The 15,127-nt window shown below is 37.8% G+C and overlaps 1 protein-coding gene across 1 annotated transcript in view; it reads left to right on the top strand.

The window, feature by feature from the left end:
* LOC150108732 (disco-interacting protein 2-like) overlaps window positions 1-15,127 on the top strand; it is a 936,780-nt gene that overhangs the window by 866,326 nt on the left and 55,327 nt on the right. The window contains exon 37 of the mRNA XM_090416186.1: window positions 14,948-15,118. Within this exon, the coding sequence (XP_090272312.1) occupies window positions 14,948-15,118 (171 nt within the window). The remainder of the gene's footprint in view (window positions 1-14,947; window positions 15,119-15,127) is intronic.

Consider the following 15,127-nt stretch of genomic DNA (forward strand, 5'->3'; position numbering starts at 1 on the left):
TGTATCCAACTATCAATCAATTAGCATCTCAGGAGTGGTGATGAAGAATTGGGAAAAACTAGTTAGGGCTTGCATTCAGAAATGGGTTGACAGTGAATGTCTATTTTGCAATGAACAACATGGGTTTACTAAGGGAAGGTCATGTTATAGTAACTTGCTCATATTCTATAACTATTACCATTGAACTAGACAAGGGGAATGGATACACCATGATACTTTTGGATTTTGCTGAGACTTTTGACAGAATACAGCATGGTAGACTGTTGCATAAATTGGAGAAAATGGGTTTCAGTTATAGAATATTAGCATGGATAAGAAGATGACTCACTGACAGATATCAAAAAGTGGTATACGGGGGATGTGAGTCTGCAAGATTTAAGGTAACAAGTGGTGTACACAAGGATTGGTGCTTGGTCCACTCTTATTCAATCTGTATGTTAATGATATTGGGAAGGATTTGACAAGCAACATACAGCTATTTGCTGATGATACAAAGATTGGTAGGGTAATCAGGAATGCTGCTGATATGCAGTACTTGCAGAATGATTTGAATAGGCTTGAATTATGGGCAGGGGAAAATAGGTGTCAGTTCAATGTCAGTAAATGTAAAGTCATTCACATAGACATTGAATGAATTGAACTTATCTTTGCATGTGAAACAAATGTTCACATGCAAAGATAAGGATGTCATTTTGCCTCTTTATAAGATCTCACTTGGACTATTGTGCACAGGTCTGGTCTCCTGGTTTCCATTTTTTGATTCTGATCAAAATGGAAACCAGGGTGTTAAAAATGATATCAGGATTGTTGAATACTGATTATGAAGACAGATTGAGAATTTGTAGACTGCAGATACTAGCAAACAGGAGAAAGAGGGATGATATGATTGCGACTTACTAACTTCTGAAAGGATCATACAGGATTTCGATTGATGGAATTTTTCAATTTATCGAGGGTGGGAAAAGGACAAGAGGGAATCTTTGGAAGCTGAGATTCCAAAGATTCCCTCTTGTCCTTTTGAACTTATCTTTAGATTTTTCTCTCAGAGGGTGGTGCATGATTGGAATGGATTGCCATTGGATGTTGTGAATGCAAGCAGTCTGAATGAATTCAAGAATAAGTATGATAGCTGGTGTGTATGTAGTATGTGGCCTCCCTCAACAAGTCTCGGAATCTCTGGAAGTCTCTTTTAATAATAATAAAACAGTGTACAGGCATTTTGTGAAAGTGTTAGTTCTGAAGAACAAATTTTCAGGATTTAGATTAATTACTTAAGATTTTTTTTTTTTTTTCACAAGACTACAAGAGACGTGTGCATTGTTTTTGTATGGCAGTAGATAATTTTCCTTGGTCGTATATACAGGAGTTAGAAGAGAGGAATAATACCAAGTCAGCTCTATCTTCAGGTACTGTAACAGTTAATAGTTATGCTATCTGGATATGACACAGATGTAGAAGTACAGGTGATCAGAACTTTCATATGATTGCCTTTCCAAGGGACCAGAAGATATGAGTAAGTTTTCTGCCATTGGCACTTTCAATTCAGATTTGGATTTGCTGATGGTTGTTTTGTATTTGCTATGTGCCTCGATGTGCTTCAGGCTACTGAAGTTCTTTTTGTAAGCCACTCGAAGTATGCTGAATTTTTTGTTTAAACTACTTTGGCTCACCTATTGTTAAACCATGGCTTCAAAAGTCGGAGGTATTTTGAGAGTATGAATGAAGGCCTTTATTATTATTATCATTACATAACACCTCCAGGGAGTCCAAAGACTCATCAAGGGAGGGCACCTACAACATCATCTACTGCCATCAACACCACTAGTATTTTCACAGACAATCGCAAACATCCATGCTCATGGTGGGATTCGAACTCGTAGCCTTTTGGCTGGAGAGCGGACATGCTGGCCATCGCAAATGGTGAGAATAATTTCTGTACCTCATTCCGTGTACATGTTTGTTTCAGAGGAGTGGAAGCAGTTGTCTGACCCAAAAGGAAGAATATAAGTTCCAGATATCATCTCACTTGTCATTCTTGCAATTCCAAAAGGACATCAGGGATTGATATGGTTGGAAAAAGGAGTGTTGTGGGAATTGAAAAAGGTTGTGGTTTGAGTTACCTCTCTTCTTGGAACTCAAACCATAATCTACAGTATACCTAGAAGGAGAACTTTGAAGAAAATATCATGATGTTGGGAGAGAATAGAGTGACATCATGTATTCAGGTTAGTTGTATAATTTGCATTAAATCATCACTTATAGCAAATACATTGTTGTCTTTTTCATCTTGATCAGTGGAATTTTAAAAAAGAAAAGAAAAAAAAATGCATTTGGATTTGTGGAGACATTAAAATTGCTTAGGAAGCTGACCTCACTGTTTTTGAGTAATTAGATTGCAGAAATTTGGGATTTATCATTGAGAAGTTGAAAAGTTTAGTGGTTTTGAGGATTTGGAGATGATAAATGCAGATAAACATTAATGGAGAAAGCACACCTTAAGCCATAGGAAGACAGAAGTAGAGGATTTTAAATATCACATTCTCTTCCAATAAGTATCAGAAATCACAAACACATGTGCCACTCTTGTTCCAAAAGCAATCATACAGAGTTTATTATTATTATTATTATTATTATTATTATTACTTGACACCTCCAAGCAGTCCACAGAATCATCGATGAAAGGCATTTTTTCTACAATTCTCAGTCTCCACCACTACCGTTATCTACATCAACGCCATCTCCAGCCCACCACCACTAGTAATTTTTGCCTGTAAATTTTGTGTGTACTCAACGCTGATTTGTCTGTATCATATTTAGAGTTAATTGTGATTGATAAAATGAACTGTGAGTGTTGTAAACTGAAATTTAGGTTTCTTTCAAAAAGAGAAGGTCTAGTCTAGATGCCTGCAAGTGATGATGTGCATCAATTTATGTTGGCAGATGGGGGCGAAGTGAACATGAAAGTTATATATTTAGAATTTTTTGTATTTTATTTTTATTTTCTGGTTAATACAGATGGATTTTGAAAAAAAAAATTTTTTTTTTAATTATAATAATACTATGATTGTTTGTTGTAGTATTGTAGTACAAACATGAAAAGTACAACTTTTAATGCCACATAAACACAGGGATCCTGTGTTTATGTGGAAGAGAGAGGAGGATATTTGTCTTTTGGAGAGGCTAGGAAGGAATTTAGTTTTAAACTGGATGAAAAGAAACTTGTGTAGGTCATTCTAGTAAAGAAGTCTTGCAATTTTCTCTGATAGTCCTTTAACATATTGAATTGAAATTCTGGGAACTTCTTCTCGAGGAGGATTATGATGAAGACCATAATTGTTTATTTAATTGTGATAAACATAGCTGCTTATCTCCTCTTTTCAGTGGCTAGGAAACCTAGTTGAAAATTCTACAAATAATAAAGATATTTTTTCCTGACCAAAATGGTCTGTTCTTCTACAATAATTTTATCATTAGCATTAAGTTGGACACATGTACTATCTGGCAGCCACCTTGAGAACCATTTTGTTACTGTACCTACCCTCAAAATAGAGAAAGCTTTCAGTCTCTAAGCATTTAATCCAGATTAAATACATAGAGATTCCAGTTGGATCGAATCTCTAGATTTAATCCCACTGGAATCCCCTTGCTCTGGAGACCAAACATGATATTAGCCATTTCAGGTCTGCAATAAGCAGGTTGTGATGCTCCTCTAAATAATGAAAGTCATCTACCACCTTCTATTTACCACATCTTGCAATTTCATCTACCAAAATGCAAAATCTGACTCTAACAACATATTGTTGTTCAGATCATGAACATTCATAACTAAACATTGAAAGAATGCTTTGTACTTTATGAATCGTGCCAGTCCATGACAACTTGTCCGTTGTGAGTGGATTCTGGAGCTCTGATTGTGGAGCCTCTGAATTAAAATTATCCTCTCTCTCTCTCTCTCTCATTTTGTTGTTCATAAAATTCTATACTCATGTGGTCTTGTTTATTATGGACAGATTGGTAGTTTGGTCCAGATTCGTATGGAAGAATGTCAAGATTATATTCTACTTCAGGAGTCAAAAAAGTCTGGTTTAGCAAGCCACACCTTATCCACTAGGCATATAAGATTTTAGTTTTATTCACTTGAATAAAAACTAAAATCTTACATAAACATTATTCAAATTAAGGGGATATTAAATCCCACATTGTTTTAAAACCGAATAAGAAACTCAAAGATTAGAATCAGAGAGTTTCATGCCGAATATAGTAAACTATAAAAGTATCGGCAGTTACTAGCGTGAGCTAATGCAAGTAGTCCTAGTACATAGTACAATCTCAGGCAACTTGTTGCAACAGCTACTGATATTATTAGTGTGGGGTTTTTTTTCTTGCTTAAACTAAATACGAAATCGTTAATATTAGACCTAGTAACCTGCAGAGAAAAAAAAAAAAAAATGGCGGCGGCATTGTCATTCCATGATTTTAATTTGGATTTCAGTCGTTTCGTTAAATGTGAGGTCTGTTATATGTATTCCTTCGATTACATAAATGATTTGTGGATGTTTAGTGTGGATGGAAGAAGGGTGTGTGCGAAATGTGACCTGAACGAGGAATTGATGAATGCGAATATGAAGTTGATGACAGAAAGTGCTAGTACCGATTGTGTCGCGAGTGCACATTTGAAAGAGAAGGATGGTGGGAAAGACAGGCGAAAAAATGTTAAAAAATCAGGAAAAAAGAAAAAGAGCAATTTGACAACCGTAACGGATGTTAAAAGGGACGAAAGTGAGGCGGAAAGAAACGAAATTGAGAGAACGAATGAAAGTAGAAATGGCGTGATGCAGAAATCGCAAGTAAAAAAAATTGAAAGAATGAATGATAGCGAAAAAAGAATGAATGATGGCAAAAGTTGGACGCATGTTGGAACGAAAGTACTGAACCAAAGAAAGATGAATGACAGTAAAAGTGAGAAGAATGATAGCGAAAGTTGGACGCATGTTAGTCCGAAAGTACGGAAACAAAGAAAGATGTGAGAGTGAAAGTGAGAAGAATGATAGTGAAAGTTGGACGTATGTTGGACCGAAAGTACGGAAACAAAGAAGGATGAATGAGAGGGAAAGTGAGAAGAGGGGGTCGAGAGTTAGAAAGATTTAATGATAGAGAGAATGTGTCGCGAGGTTCGGAAGGTGAATTGGATTGGATGAAGCAAGAAATGAAATGGATGTGGAATGAAATTAAGAGAATTCAGGTCAAAACTATTAAAATAAATCATGATGGCATGAAAGAGTTAACAAAAGATGAGCGAGTGGCGTTGTATGGCGACTCCATTATTAAAGGTGTGCTAGAGGATAAAATGCACAAGGTATGTTTTCCAGGCGGTAAAATGAGTAGAGTGATTGAGGCATTGAATATGAGGCGGGAACGAGCAAAAGAGTTCATTATATTAATTGCTACAAATGATTTGAGAGAGAACAAAGAGCATGTCAAAATGAATGTCAGGAGACTGCTTGGAAAGATAAAGGAGAATAGTGTGACAGGAAGGGTGGTCAGTGTGTTGCCTAGGTATGATTGTGGTGAAATGAGGCAGAGAGCAAGGATTATGAATGATATTCTGGCTGAAATGTGTGAGGAGATGGGAGTACAGTTTGTTAATGTGTGGAATGAGTTTGAGGGACGAAGTGAGCTGTATGGGAGCGATGGACTGCATTTGAGTGGTTATGGTGTGAGTCGCTTGGAGAGACTGCTGCTGGAAAGTGGAGAAGTGAATAGAGAGAATAAATCAGATCGAGAGGGGAGTGATGTGGAAGAGCAGGAGAGTAAGACAGGAGAGATTGAAGAAGTGGAAATGAATGGGGAAGTGAGTGGTATGAGTATAGAAAATGAGAGAATGGGTGTGCAAGAGGAGCAGGGACACGGGGAGGCTCAGGGTGGACAGGGATACACAACGTGAGAAAGGTGGATGCTCCAAGAGGAGGTGAGAGCATGTGTAGGCAGGAAAGTAATGGGATGATCAGGGATCAAAAGGAAACAGATGGAATTGCAAAGGGTTCTAAAATGAAGAAGCAGAAAGGGAAATGGCCCCAGTCCAGCATGGAGAGATCACATTGAGTGAGTGGTGTCAGTGGAACTAGCTGTAGATCCAGAAATGAGTTGTTGTGTTTGTATACCAATGCTAGAAGTATAAGAAACAAGGCGGATGAAATGGTTGCACTAATTGCATCTGTGCACCCAGAGATTGTCGGAATAAGTGAGACATGGTTAGATGAGGATGACATCCTGACAGGAATAGAGATGGCAAGGTATGATGTGTTTCATGAGGATAAAAGGGGTAAAAAGGGAGGGGGAGTGCTATTGATGATAGAGAAAGAGTTATGTCCATACAAGGTAGAGATGCAAGAGGGAAATGGGGCCAGTGGTTTTGAGGCAGTATGGTGTGAGATAGAGCTGAATAGAATCAAATACTTGGTGGGATGTTGTTATAGACCTGGTAATGTGGATGGTGGTGATAGTGAAATGTATAGTCAAATAAGCCAAGCAAATAAGAAAAGGGTGATCATTATGGATGATTTTAATTATGGCAATATAGACTGGAATGAGGAGATAGCAACTGGAAGTAAAGAAAATGAGTTTCTTGAGTTTTTGAGGGATAACTACCTCAGACAGTATGTAACAGAGGGCACAAGAGGATTAAGGGTCTTGGATTTGGTCATCTCATCGGAGGATGTAATTATCAATGAGGTATCAAATCATCCACCAATTGGTGAAAGTGACCATGAGGTGATTACTTGGGTGGTTGCCAGTAGTGCAAGGACCCCTGTGAAAAAAGGGTATATGTGGAACTACAAGGGGGGTGATTATGAAGAGCTCAGGAGACAGCTTGCAGGTGTAGCATGGAATGAGGAGTTAGCTGGAAAAGAGATCAATGCAGCTTGGGGGATTTTCAAAAAATATTTAGTGGATGCAATGTCTAAATGTATACCACGGGTGAGAAGGTTAAATAAGGTAGGTGTGAGATGGATGAATAAAGAGATTAAGCATGCAATATAGAGAAAAAGGGCATTGTGGAGGCAGCATAAGAGAAGTGGAAGTAACCAATTTCATGAGGTCTACAAAGACCAGGCAAGGAGCGTGACTTAGTTGGTGAGAGTAGCTAAAGAGAGGTATGAACAGCAGTTTGCTAATGAAGCTAAAAAGAATCCTAGGGAGTTCTTTCGATATGTAGCCAGCAAAAGAAAGAATGATTATGGAAGGATGACATTGATTGGAGGAAATGGTATAAAGACAGCTGTTGCAGAATGTGTGGTGGAGATACTTAATGAGCAGTTCATAAAGATCTTTCAATCTTGTGAATGTGACTTCATGGAGAGATTAAGAGCAGTTGATGATGGGGAGGAGAGACTGACTGTAAGTGAGCAAGAGGTGTTTGGGGAGTTGAGTAAACTAGATGTAAATAAGGCTTTGGGACTTGATAATATATCACCGCGTATTCTGAAGGAATGTGCCAGAGAGTTGACACCTGCCTTGACATATTTTTTTAATACGAGTCTTGCACTTGGTGAAGTCCCTAAAGAGTGGAAGGATGGCAAGATTGTGCCACTTCATAAAGGAGGTGATCGAACTCAAGCATCAAACTATAGGCCTATCTGTGTGTCAGGTGTTGTGGTTAAGTTGTTGGAGAAGCTTGTGAGAACTAGGATCAGGAGTTGGGTTGACAACAATGGTATAATCTTTGATGGACAGCATGGATTTGCTAAAGGGAGGTCGTGTTTTCGTAATCTACTTACTTATTACAATAAAGTGACTGCTTCCTTGGACAGAGGAGAAGGATACACAGTAATATACTTGGATTTCGCAAAAGCTTTTGATAGAGTACCTCATGATAAGTTGACAGTCAAACTAGAGCAGATGGGGTTGGATATTAGATTAGTGCATTGGATTGGAGACTGTCTATCTGATAGGTATCAACAAGTTGTGTATGGGGGTGCAATATCCAGGAAAAGGAAAGTCACTAGTGGAGTGCCTCAGGGATCTGTTTTAGGGCCATTACTATTTAACTTGTATATTAATGATATTGGCGAAGATTTGGATGGAGATATTCAGTTGTTTGCAGATGATGCAAAATTGGGACGAACCATAAAGAGTAGTGAAGATGTTGTGGCCTTGCAAGAAGACTTGAATAAATTGAGTGATTGGGCAAGCAAATGGGGATGTGAGTTTAATGTTGCAAAATGTAAGGTTTTAAAATTTGGAAAACAAAGATGGGATGCAGAATTTATTGGTGAGAATATATTGTTGGAAGTAGAGGAAATAAGAGATCTGTGGGTGATAGTGGATAAGGATCTAAAATTTAGGGGACACATCGCCAAAATTGTGAAGACAACACAAAGACTTCTGGGAATGATGAGGAGGACACTGACGTGTAGAAGTAGGGAGATTCTTGTTCCATTGTATAAGGCTTTGATTAGGCCACACATGGACTATTGTGCCCAGATTTGTTCACCTGGTTTTCAGAAGGATGAAGAGATGTTGGAAAGGGTCCAAAGGCGACTGACTAAGGTAGTTTCTGACCTCTGGAATGTCGAGTATGAGGAAAGATTGAAAAGATGTAATTTGCAGAGTCTAGTGGAGAGAAGGAAGAGGGGAGATATGATAGAGACCTACAAGTTGGTAAGGGGTTGTTATAGGATCAATGGTGGAGAAGTTCTACAGAGAATAGTGGGAGATCAGGGGAGAACCTGAGGTCATCCCTGGAAACTGTATAAAGAGGGTGTGAGTAGGGGAGTGAGAGGCAGGTTTTTTTCGTGCAGAGTTGTGAGTGATTGGAATGCCTTGCCTGAGAGTGTGGTGTCTCTAAGGAGTTTGAATGTGTTTAAGACGCGGTATGATGAGATGTGTGTGAGATAAAAGGACCTCCTAGATGAGTCTTTGACTCCATGAGGTCTTGTTTAATAATAATAATAAAGGTGGGGGAAGTTCTGATCGCTAATCTTGGTATTTTCCATAATGTAAAAACACATTTCCTAGGAAATGTATGTTTATTACATTATGGTGGGAGGTCACTACCCAGACCGGTTTCAGCCATTTTTGAGGCTTCATCAGTGAGTAGCTAGACCAAATAGATACCAAAGGGTATAGCGAAAAGAACTTGTATACTCTGCTAAATGAAGCCTATTGGCTCTTTATATTTAAGTAACTTAATGGTTGCACCTTGCACCTAGGAAATGTGTTTTTACATTATGGAAAATACCAAGATTAGCGATCAGAACTTTCCCCGCCTTTGCAACGAGTTGTCTGAGATTGTACTACGTACACATACTAGGACTACTTGCATTAGCTCACGTTAGTAACTGCCGATACTTTTATAGTTTACTATATTTGGCATGAAACTCTGATTCCAATCTTTGAGTTTCTTATTCAGTTTTAAAACAATGTGGGATTTAATATCCCCTTAATTTGAATAATGTTTATATCGCCGAAATGAAGCCTATTGGCTCTCTATATTTAAGTTACATAAACATTATTTTTATGTAAGATTTTAGTTTAGTTGAGGGTCTATGGATGTTACCACATCCATAGAACCTCAACAAGAATAACGACCTAATATTTCACAATTTTGGGAAGTTATCCTAAGTGTAATATATCTCATTCCTCTGTTTCATAATTCTTAATTATTATTATTATTATTCTTATTACTTACAGTATCTTCATGGGTGATACTGTAAAGTAAAGATGTGTCTGGAGACTCATTGTGGAAGAGCCACACTAAAATATAGTCTTATTAAAGCCTTTTATGTACTAATATAATTGTACACAGGCTATCCTATCTCTTTGTCTTGATTTAACCCTTTAACTGCTGAGAACGTATTATTACGGGCTTGGAAATACATGCCTGCTTTGCTGAGCCCGTATATGTACGGTTGGCATGCCTCCCATATTCAGACAATTTTTTAGTATGGAAAGAATTGTCGTAAGATATTCAAACTTCGCAGGTAGGTTCCTCCATGTATTGCCAACCAATTGAAGTTTATTTGACTTGGGTTTCTGTCCTTGTATGACATCTAAAGAGAAAAATTTGAACTGGTGCAACTAATCATATGCAGCACGATGCATAAACCACGTGACTGCGGGGATTTCAGGGATGTCACAATATGGCTTCTACCAGTAAATATCCACATTATCTTACTGATGATCAAATTGATGAATTGTTAACAACAAATGAGTCTGGAGAAGAATTGTGTACTTCAAATGAAAAAGATCTTGGTGATGTAAGTGTTACAAGCGAGCAAGATAGTGACAAAAGTCTCAATACGAACATGCGTAAATGAATGCGTATTGTTCAAAGATGTATTGCTCAAGTGGCGTGATGATGCATTTACTCCAAGTGTACATGAATTTGATAGCAGTAATTCAGGAATAATCACGGGTAATATCACTGATGATTCTTCAGCTTTAGATATTTTTGAACAATTTTATACCGTAGAACTAATGACAACAATAGCTGATGAAACAAACAAGTTTCATACCTTCACCACAAATAATAGACCATCTACACCATCTTCACAACTAAAGCAGTGGAAAAACACCACCCCTCAAGAACTTGACATTTTTCTAGATATTACAAAAACTATTTTTCCACCTTCTGGATATGACCATACTAAATTCCCACTGTCTCTATAATGTAAAATTTGGAAAAAAAACACAAACTTAGCAGACTACCAACTCATGCTTATCAGGGAAATAATTCAAAAATACCATATCCTCAGAACAACAGGGAGGTTGAAAGGACATCCATCACATGGAGATCAACCACTGCGTCTCAAAGAAAGGCATTTCCCTTCTCTTGTACCTTCTACTGAGAAGAAGAAGAAGAATATAGCTCGAGTTTGTTACGTCTGTTCCAATACCACTCTTGAGCAGAAGAAGCGTCGTGAGAGCCGGTAAATGTGCACCAAATGTGACGTTGGACTCTGTGTACATCTCTGTTTTGAAAAATATCATTCCATGCTAAATTTTTAGGATTTTCATACCCTGGCACTTGGTAAGCTTAGTAATAACTGTGTTGTAAATAATAGTGCTCTTTATATATTTTGATTAGTTTCTATATAAATTAATCTGTGTAATTTACATAATCAAGTGGACACCCCCTTGATTATGCAAATTTTATAAAACTATTATTGCCATTTTTGTGAGTGAACAGTATATCAAGAATGTATGATGCTGTCTGGACTTCTTAATTCAGTAAGAATTTTAATTGATTTTATTTATAAATTTTTGGCAAAATTAATTCAGCACATGGGACAATGTCAGTAGAATATAAAATCATCAGTTTAAGGGTTAAATACCATCCTACCACATGGCAGTCTGACAAAAGTCTTTGCAAGTACAAAAGTATATGCCATTTTTTTTATCAGTTACTACCATACTCTTATTTCAAAATATAACAAATTTACTAGACCACGAGCTTCTCTTAAACTCATACGGGTTTCCAGTAGTGACTGTTACTATTGTACACTAGCTATCACTATCCACAGTTGTGGTCATATTAACTAAATTTCTAGTATCCCAACATCACTGCAAAAATTCACTATGCTGTAATTTTATACTTCCTTTTTAACATATTACTTATGCAGTGACTGTCTTGCCCTCTTCCTATTCTTTAGAGATACTTCCATTTGCAAGTATCTCTAAATTTTCTTTAGAGATACTTCCATAAGGACATGTGCTGAAAACATAGCCACGGTTATGTTTTCAGCACGTCCTTAAAACATATTGGGAAATTTCATCTAATTCTAGTACACTACTAAATATCCGAGATACTGAAAATTCAAAACATCTGTTACTCAGGCTTCCATTCACTCCATTTTTCTCTTCTCCAACAATATCATCATTTATCTAACCTGCATTGAATACCTTGACAAATTGTAAATTATTGGAATGCCATGCCTGAGAGTGTGTTATCTGCAAGGAGTTTGAGTGTGTTTAAGACACTGTATGATGAGCTGTGTGTGTGTGTGTGATAAAAGGACCTCCCAGGTGAGTCTTTGACTCCATGAGGTCTTGGGGTAATAATAATGATAATAATTGTCTCCTGCTGTATGCACGATATTGCTATCTCCATTGAAGGTTATTTTCCAGAATCACTCCTTTATTTACTAGTTGCATAATAATGGGAAGTATCTGTTTTCCTTTGGCCTGTGTTATATGCCAAAGTTATATGCCGCTTTTTATACTCCAAGTTCACCTTTCCTATTCAAACAATTAGCTGGATGAACACTGAAATTAGCCTAACTGATTCTCTAGACTCTAGGAATACCAGAATCTGTTGCCATCTTCTAAAGCTTCATCATTAAATTCTAGAATAGCATTGATCTCTTTTCCTTCAGTTTCTATTTCTGTGATGCCTGTTTAAGCTCTCACTTAATTCTACCATAATTTCCTGCCATTAGTTCCAAATCCTGTTTTCTTATGAGTTCTGCTAGTAGGCTTACGTCCTACTCAAAACCACGTGACCATATACTACCTTTCCTCGGTAGTATATGGTCACGTGTTAAATTCCACACCATGTGAAAATGCATTATTATTATTATCAGATTCCTTATATATGCTTAATATAATGTTTTAAGTAACAGCTTCTCACATATAAGAGAAAACTAAATAGAATTTATTACTCCTATATATTTCACTCAGTATGTGGGAAGCCATTACTTAAAACATTTACTATGTCTAATGCATGTCTCTATTAAACATCTAGTAACTTTATGTGTACTCTACATAGATATACAGGATATTATGATAACTGCACAATTAATTATTATTGTTATTATTCAGGCCTCCATGGAGTCAAGAGAGTCATCACGGGAGGTCTTTCATAGGAAACAGCCTATCATACCACTCCTTAAACTCATTGACCGTTCTTGCTCTCATCACTCTATCAGACAGTGCATTACACAGTTCCATCACTCTCCATGCAAAGAAACCACTCCTCACCCTCTTGCTCACAGCATCTTTTCGTAACTTCCAGGGATGGCCCCTTGCCATCGCTCCCTGCTGCTCCACCTAGTGAAAGAACCCCCCAGAGTACACCCTGTAACTGCCTCTCAACAGTTTAAAAGTCTCAATCATATTGATTGCCAGCCTGGTTGGATGAGTGGTTAGCATATCCACTTTCCAGCCAAAAGGCTGTGGGTTCAAATCCTGCCATGGGCATGGATGTTTGTGATTGTCTGTGGAAATACTAGTGGCGGTGGTGGGCAATAGATGGCATTGGTGTAGTTGCGGTTAGTTGTAGTTGATTGATTGAGTGGTGGAGACCGAGAGTTGTAGAGTAGGTGCCCTCCCTCGATGTTTGCCTGTAAAACATGACTTCTGCATTAATTTAACCTTTGTATCTTGGTTGCTTTTGCATGCTTTTTTTGGAAAAACTATGGCTTGGATGTTGGGCAGGAGTTTTGAATGGAGAGGAGAATGAAGGCTTCATTCCAATATGAATAGTTTCTGTAGCATGTTCACTGTAGATATCTAGAGAATTGAAACAGTAGTCATCAGGAGGAGGAGAAGTTCCAGAAGCCTTCTTACCTGGCATTGTTTTGATGCCAGAGGACACAGAGTTGAGATTGGCTGAGGGAAGGACATTCCAGAGATGAAACATAAAAGAGATTATGTTCTGAGTTACTGAGAGGAGAGCTCGATAGCTCAGACATCAGCAGTGGATCTGGAAGGAGAACTGGTTAAGAAAAGCACTGGTCGAGTGTAGAGGATTGTTTGGCATTCTGGTTGTAGATGAATAGTTTGCTTAAAATTATTATACACAAGAAATACTTCGGCTTTTCTTCCAACTTGATCAGTGGAATTGGAAAAGGGAGCAACTGGAATTATGCACATTAAAATCACCAAGGACCTTTATCTGGTCTCTTTCGACAAAAGGTGAGTTAGTTGGTCTCATACCAAGGTAAGGGTTTTTTTTTTTTTTCGTCCCCCAGAACATGCAAACCAGCCCCATGAATACATGCATCTACAGACATAGGTCAACACAGCGGGGAGACATTGGGCCAACCACCTTATCCTCGAGTACGGTTGTGGTTGCAAGAATACTCACCTCGATACCATTAAAGGTAAAAGAGGAGGATTAAAAAAGAAAGAAAAATCACCAAGAAGATGACTTCACTGGGTATTTGAACTGCAGAAAACCATGCTTCAAGGACAAGAAAACAAAGCAGTCAGAGTGATTTTCAGAATTAGAGGAGTTGGCAGAGGCTGCAGGTGAATGGTATATGATGCAACGAAGAAACCTTAAGCCAGAGATGAACAAAAAGAGAGGATTCAAGATTTGGCTTCCTCTGGTAAGGAATTTTATATGGTTTTTGATTTATTAAAATTGGGTGTGTGTGTGGGGGGGGGAGACTGTGTATATTTTTTGGATTTACTCTCATTGTTCAGAGTTGAAAAAAAAAAGAGCTATGGGGGGGGGGGGAATATAGTGAAAACAGATAGTCCCTTGGCATGGTGTCTGTACAGAGAGCACCTGGGCTACATGCCATAATATGTCCTCAGTAGTGCTTTCCCCTACATATTACTACATGGCCTCTGTCCAGGTATGATCCAGCCGAGATTGTGGGTCAGTACCTAGACTGCTTTCAATGCATTAGCAACATCAAGACCTCAAATCACTTTAGGAGTTCTGATTTGTCTGTTCTTTTACTATAATGGTGAACTTCATGTTGTACACTAGTATGTTGATGCACTTCTTACTTTTAGTAAATATTTTTATCAAGGCTCATATGTTTGCCATTTTTCTCTCTTATAATATGGCTAAATATGTTACTTTCAGAGATCTGCTTTTAAAAACATATCCAAGATAATAAAATATTTAATCTTTGATATTTATGCAACTGATAAATTTCAATTTATTTCTCTATTTTCATCTTCTCAACTGTTTATATTTTCATACTTACAGCAACGAGGAATAAACCTTAGTTGTGTAAGGACTTGTGTTGTTGTGGCAGAAGAAAGGCCTCGTGTTGGACTCACAACTTCATTTTCAAAACTTTTCTCAGGACTAGGTCTTTCGCCAAGAGCTGTCAGCACCAGCTTTGGGTGTAGAGTAAATGTTGGCATTTGTCTACAGGTACTTTTT

This window comes from Typopeltis vanoorti, chromosome 3 (genome assembly GCF_054136105.1).
Source record: "Typopeltis vanoorti isolate ZY-2024b chromosome 3, IOZ_Tvanoo_1.0, whole genome shotgun sequence".
Taxonomy (NCBI): Eukaryota; Metazoa; Arthropoda; class Arachnida; order Uropygi; family Thelyphonidae; genus Typopeltis; species Typopeltis vanoorti.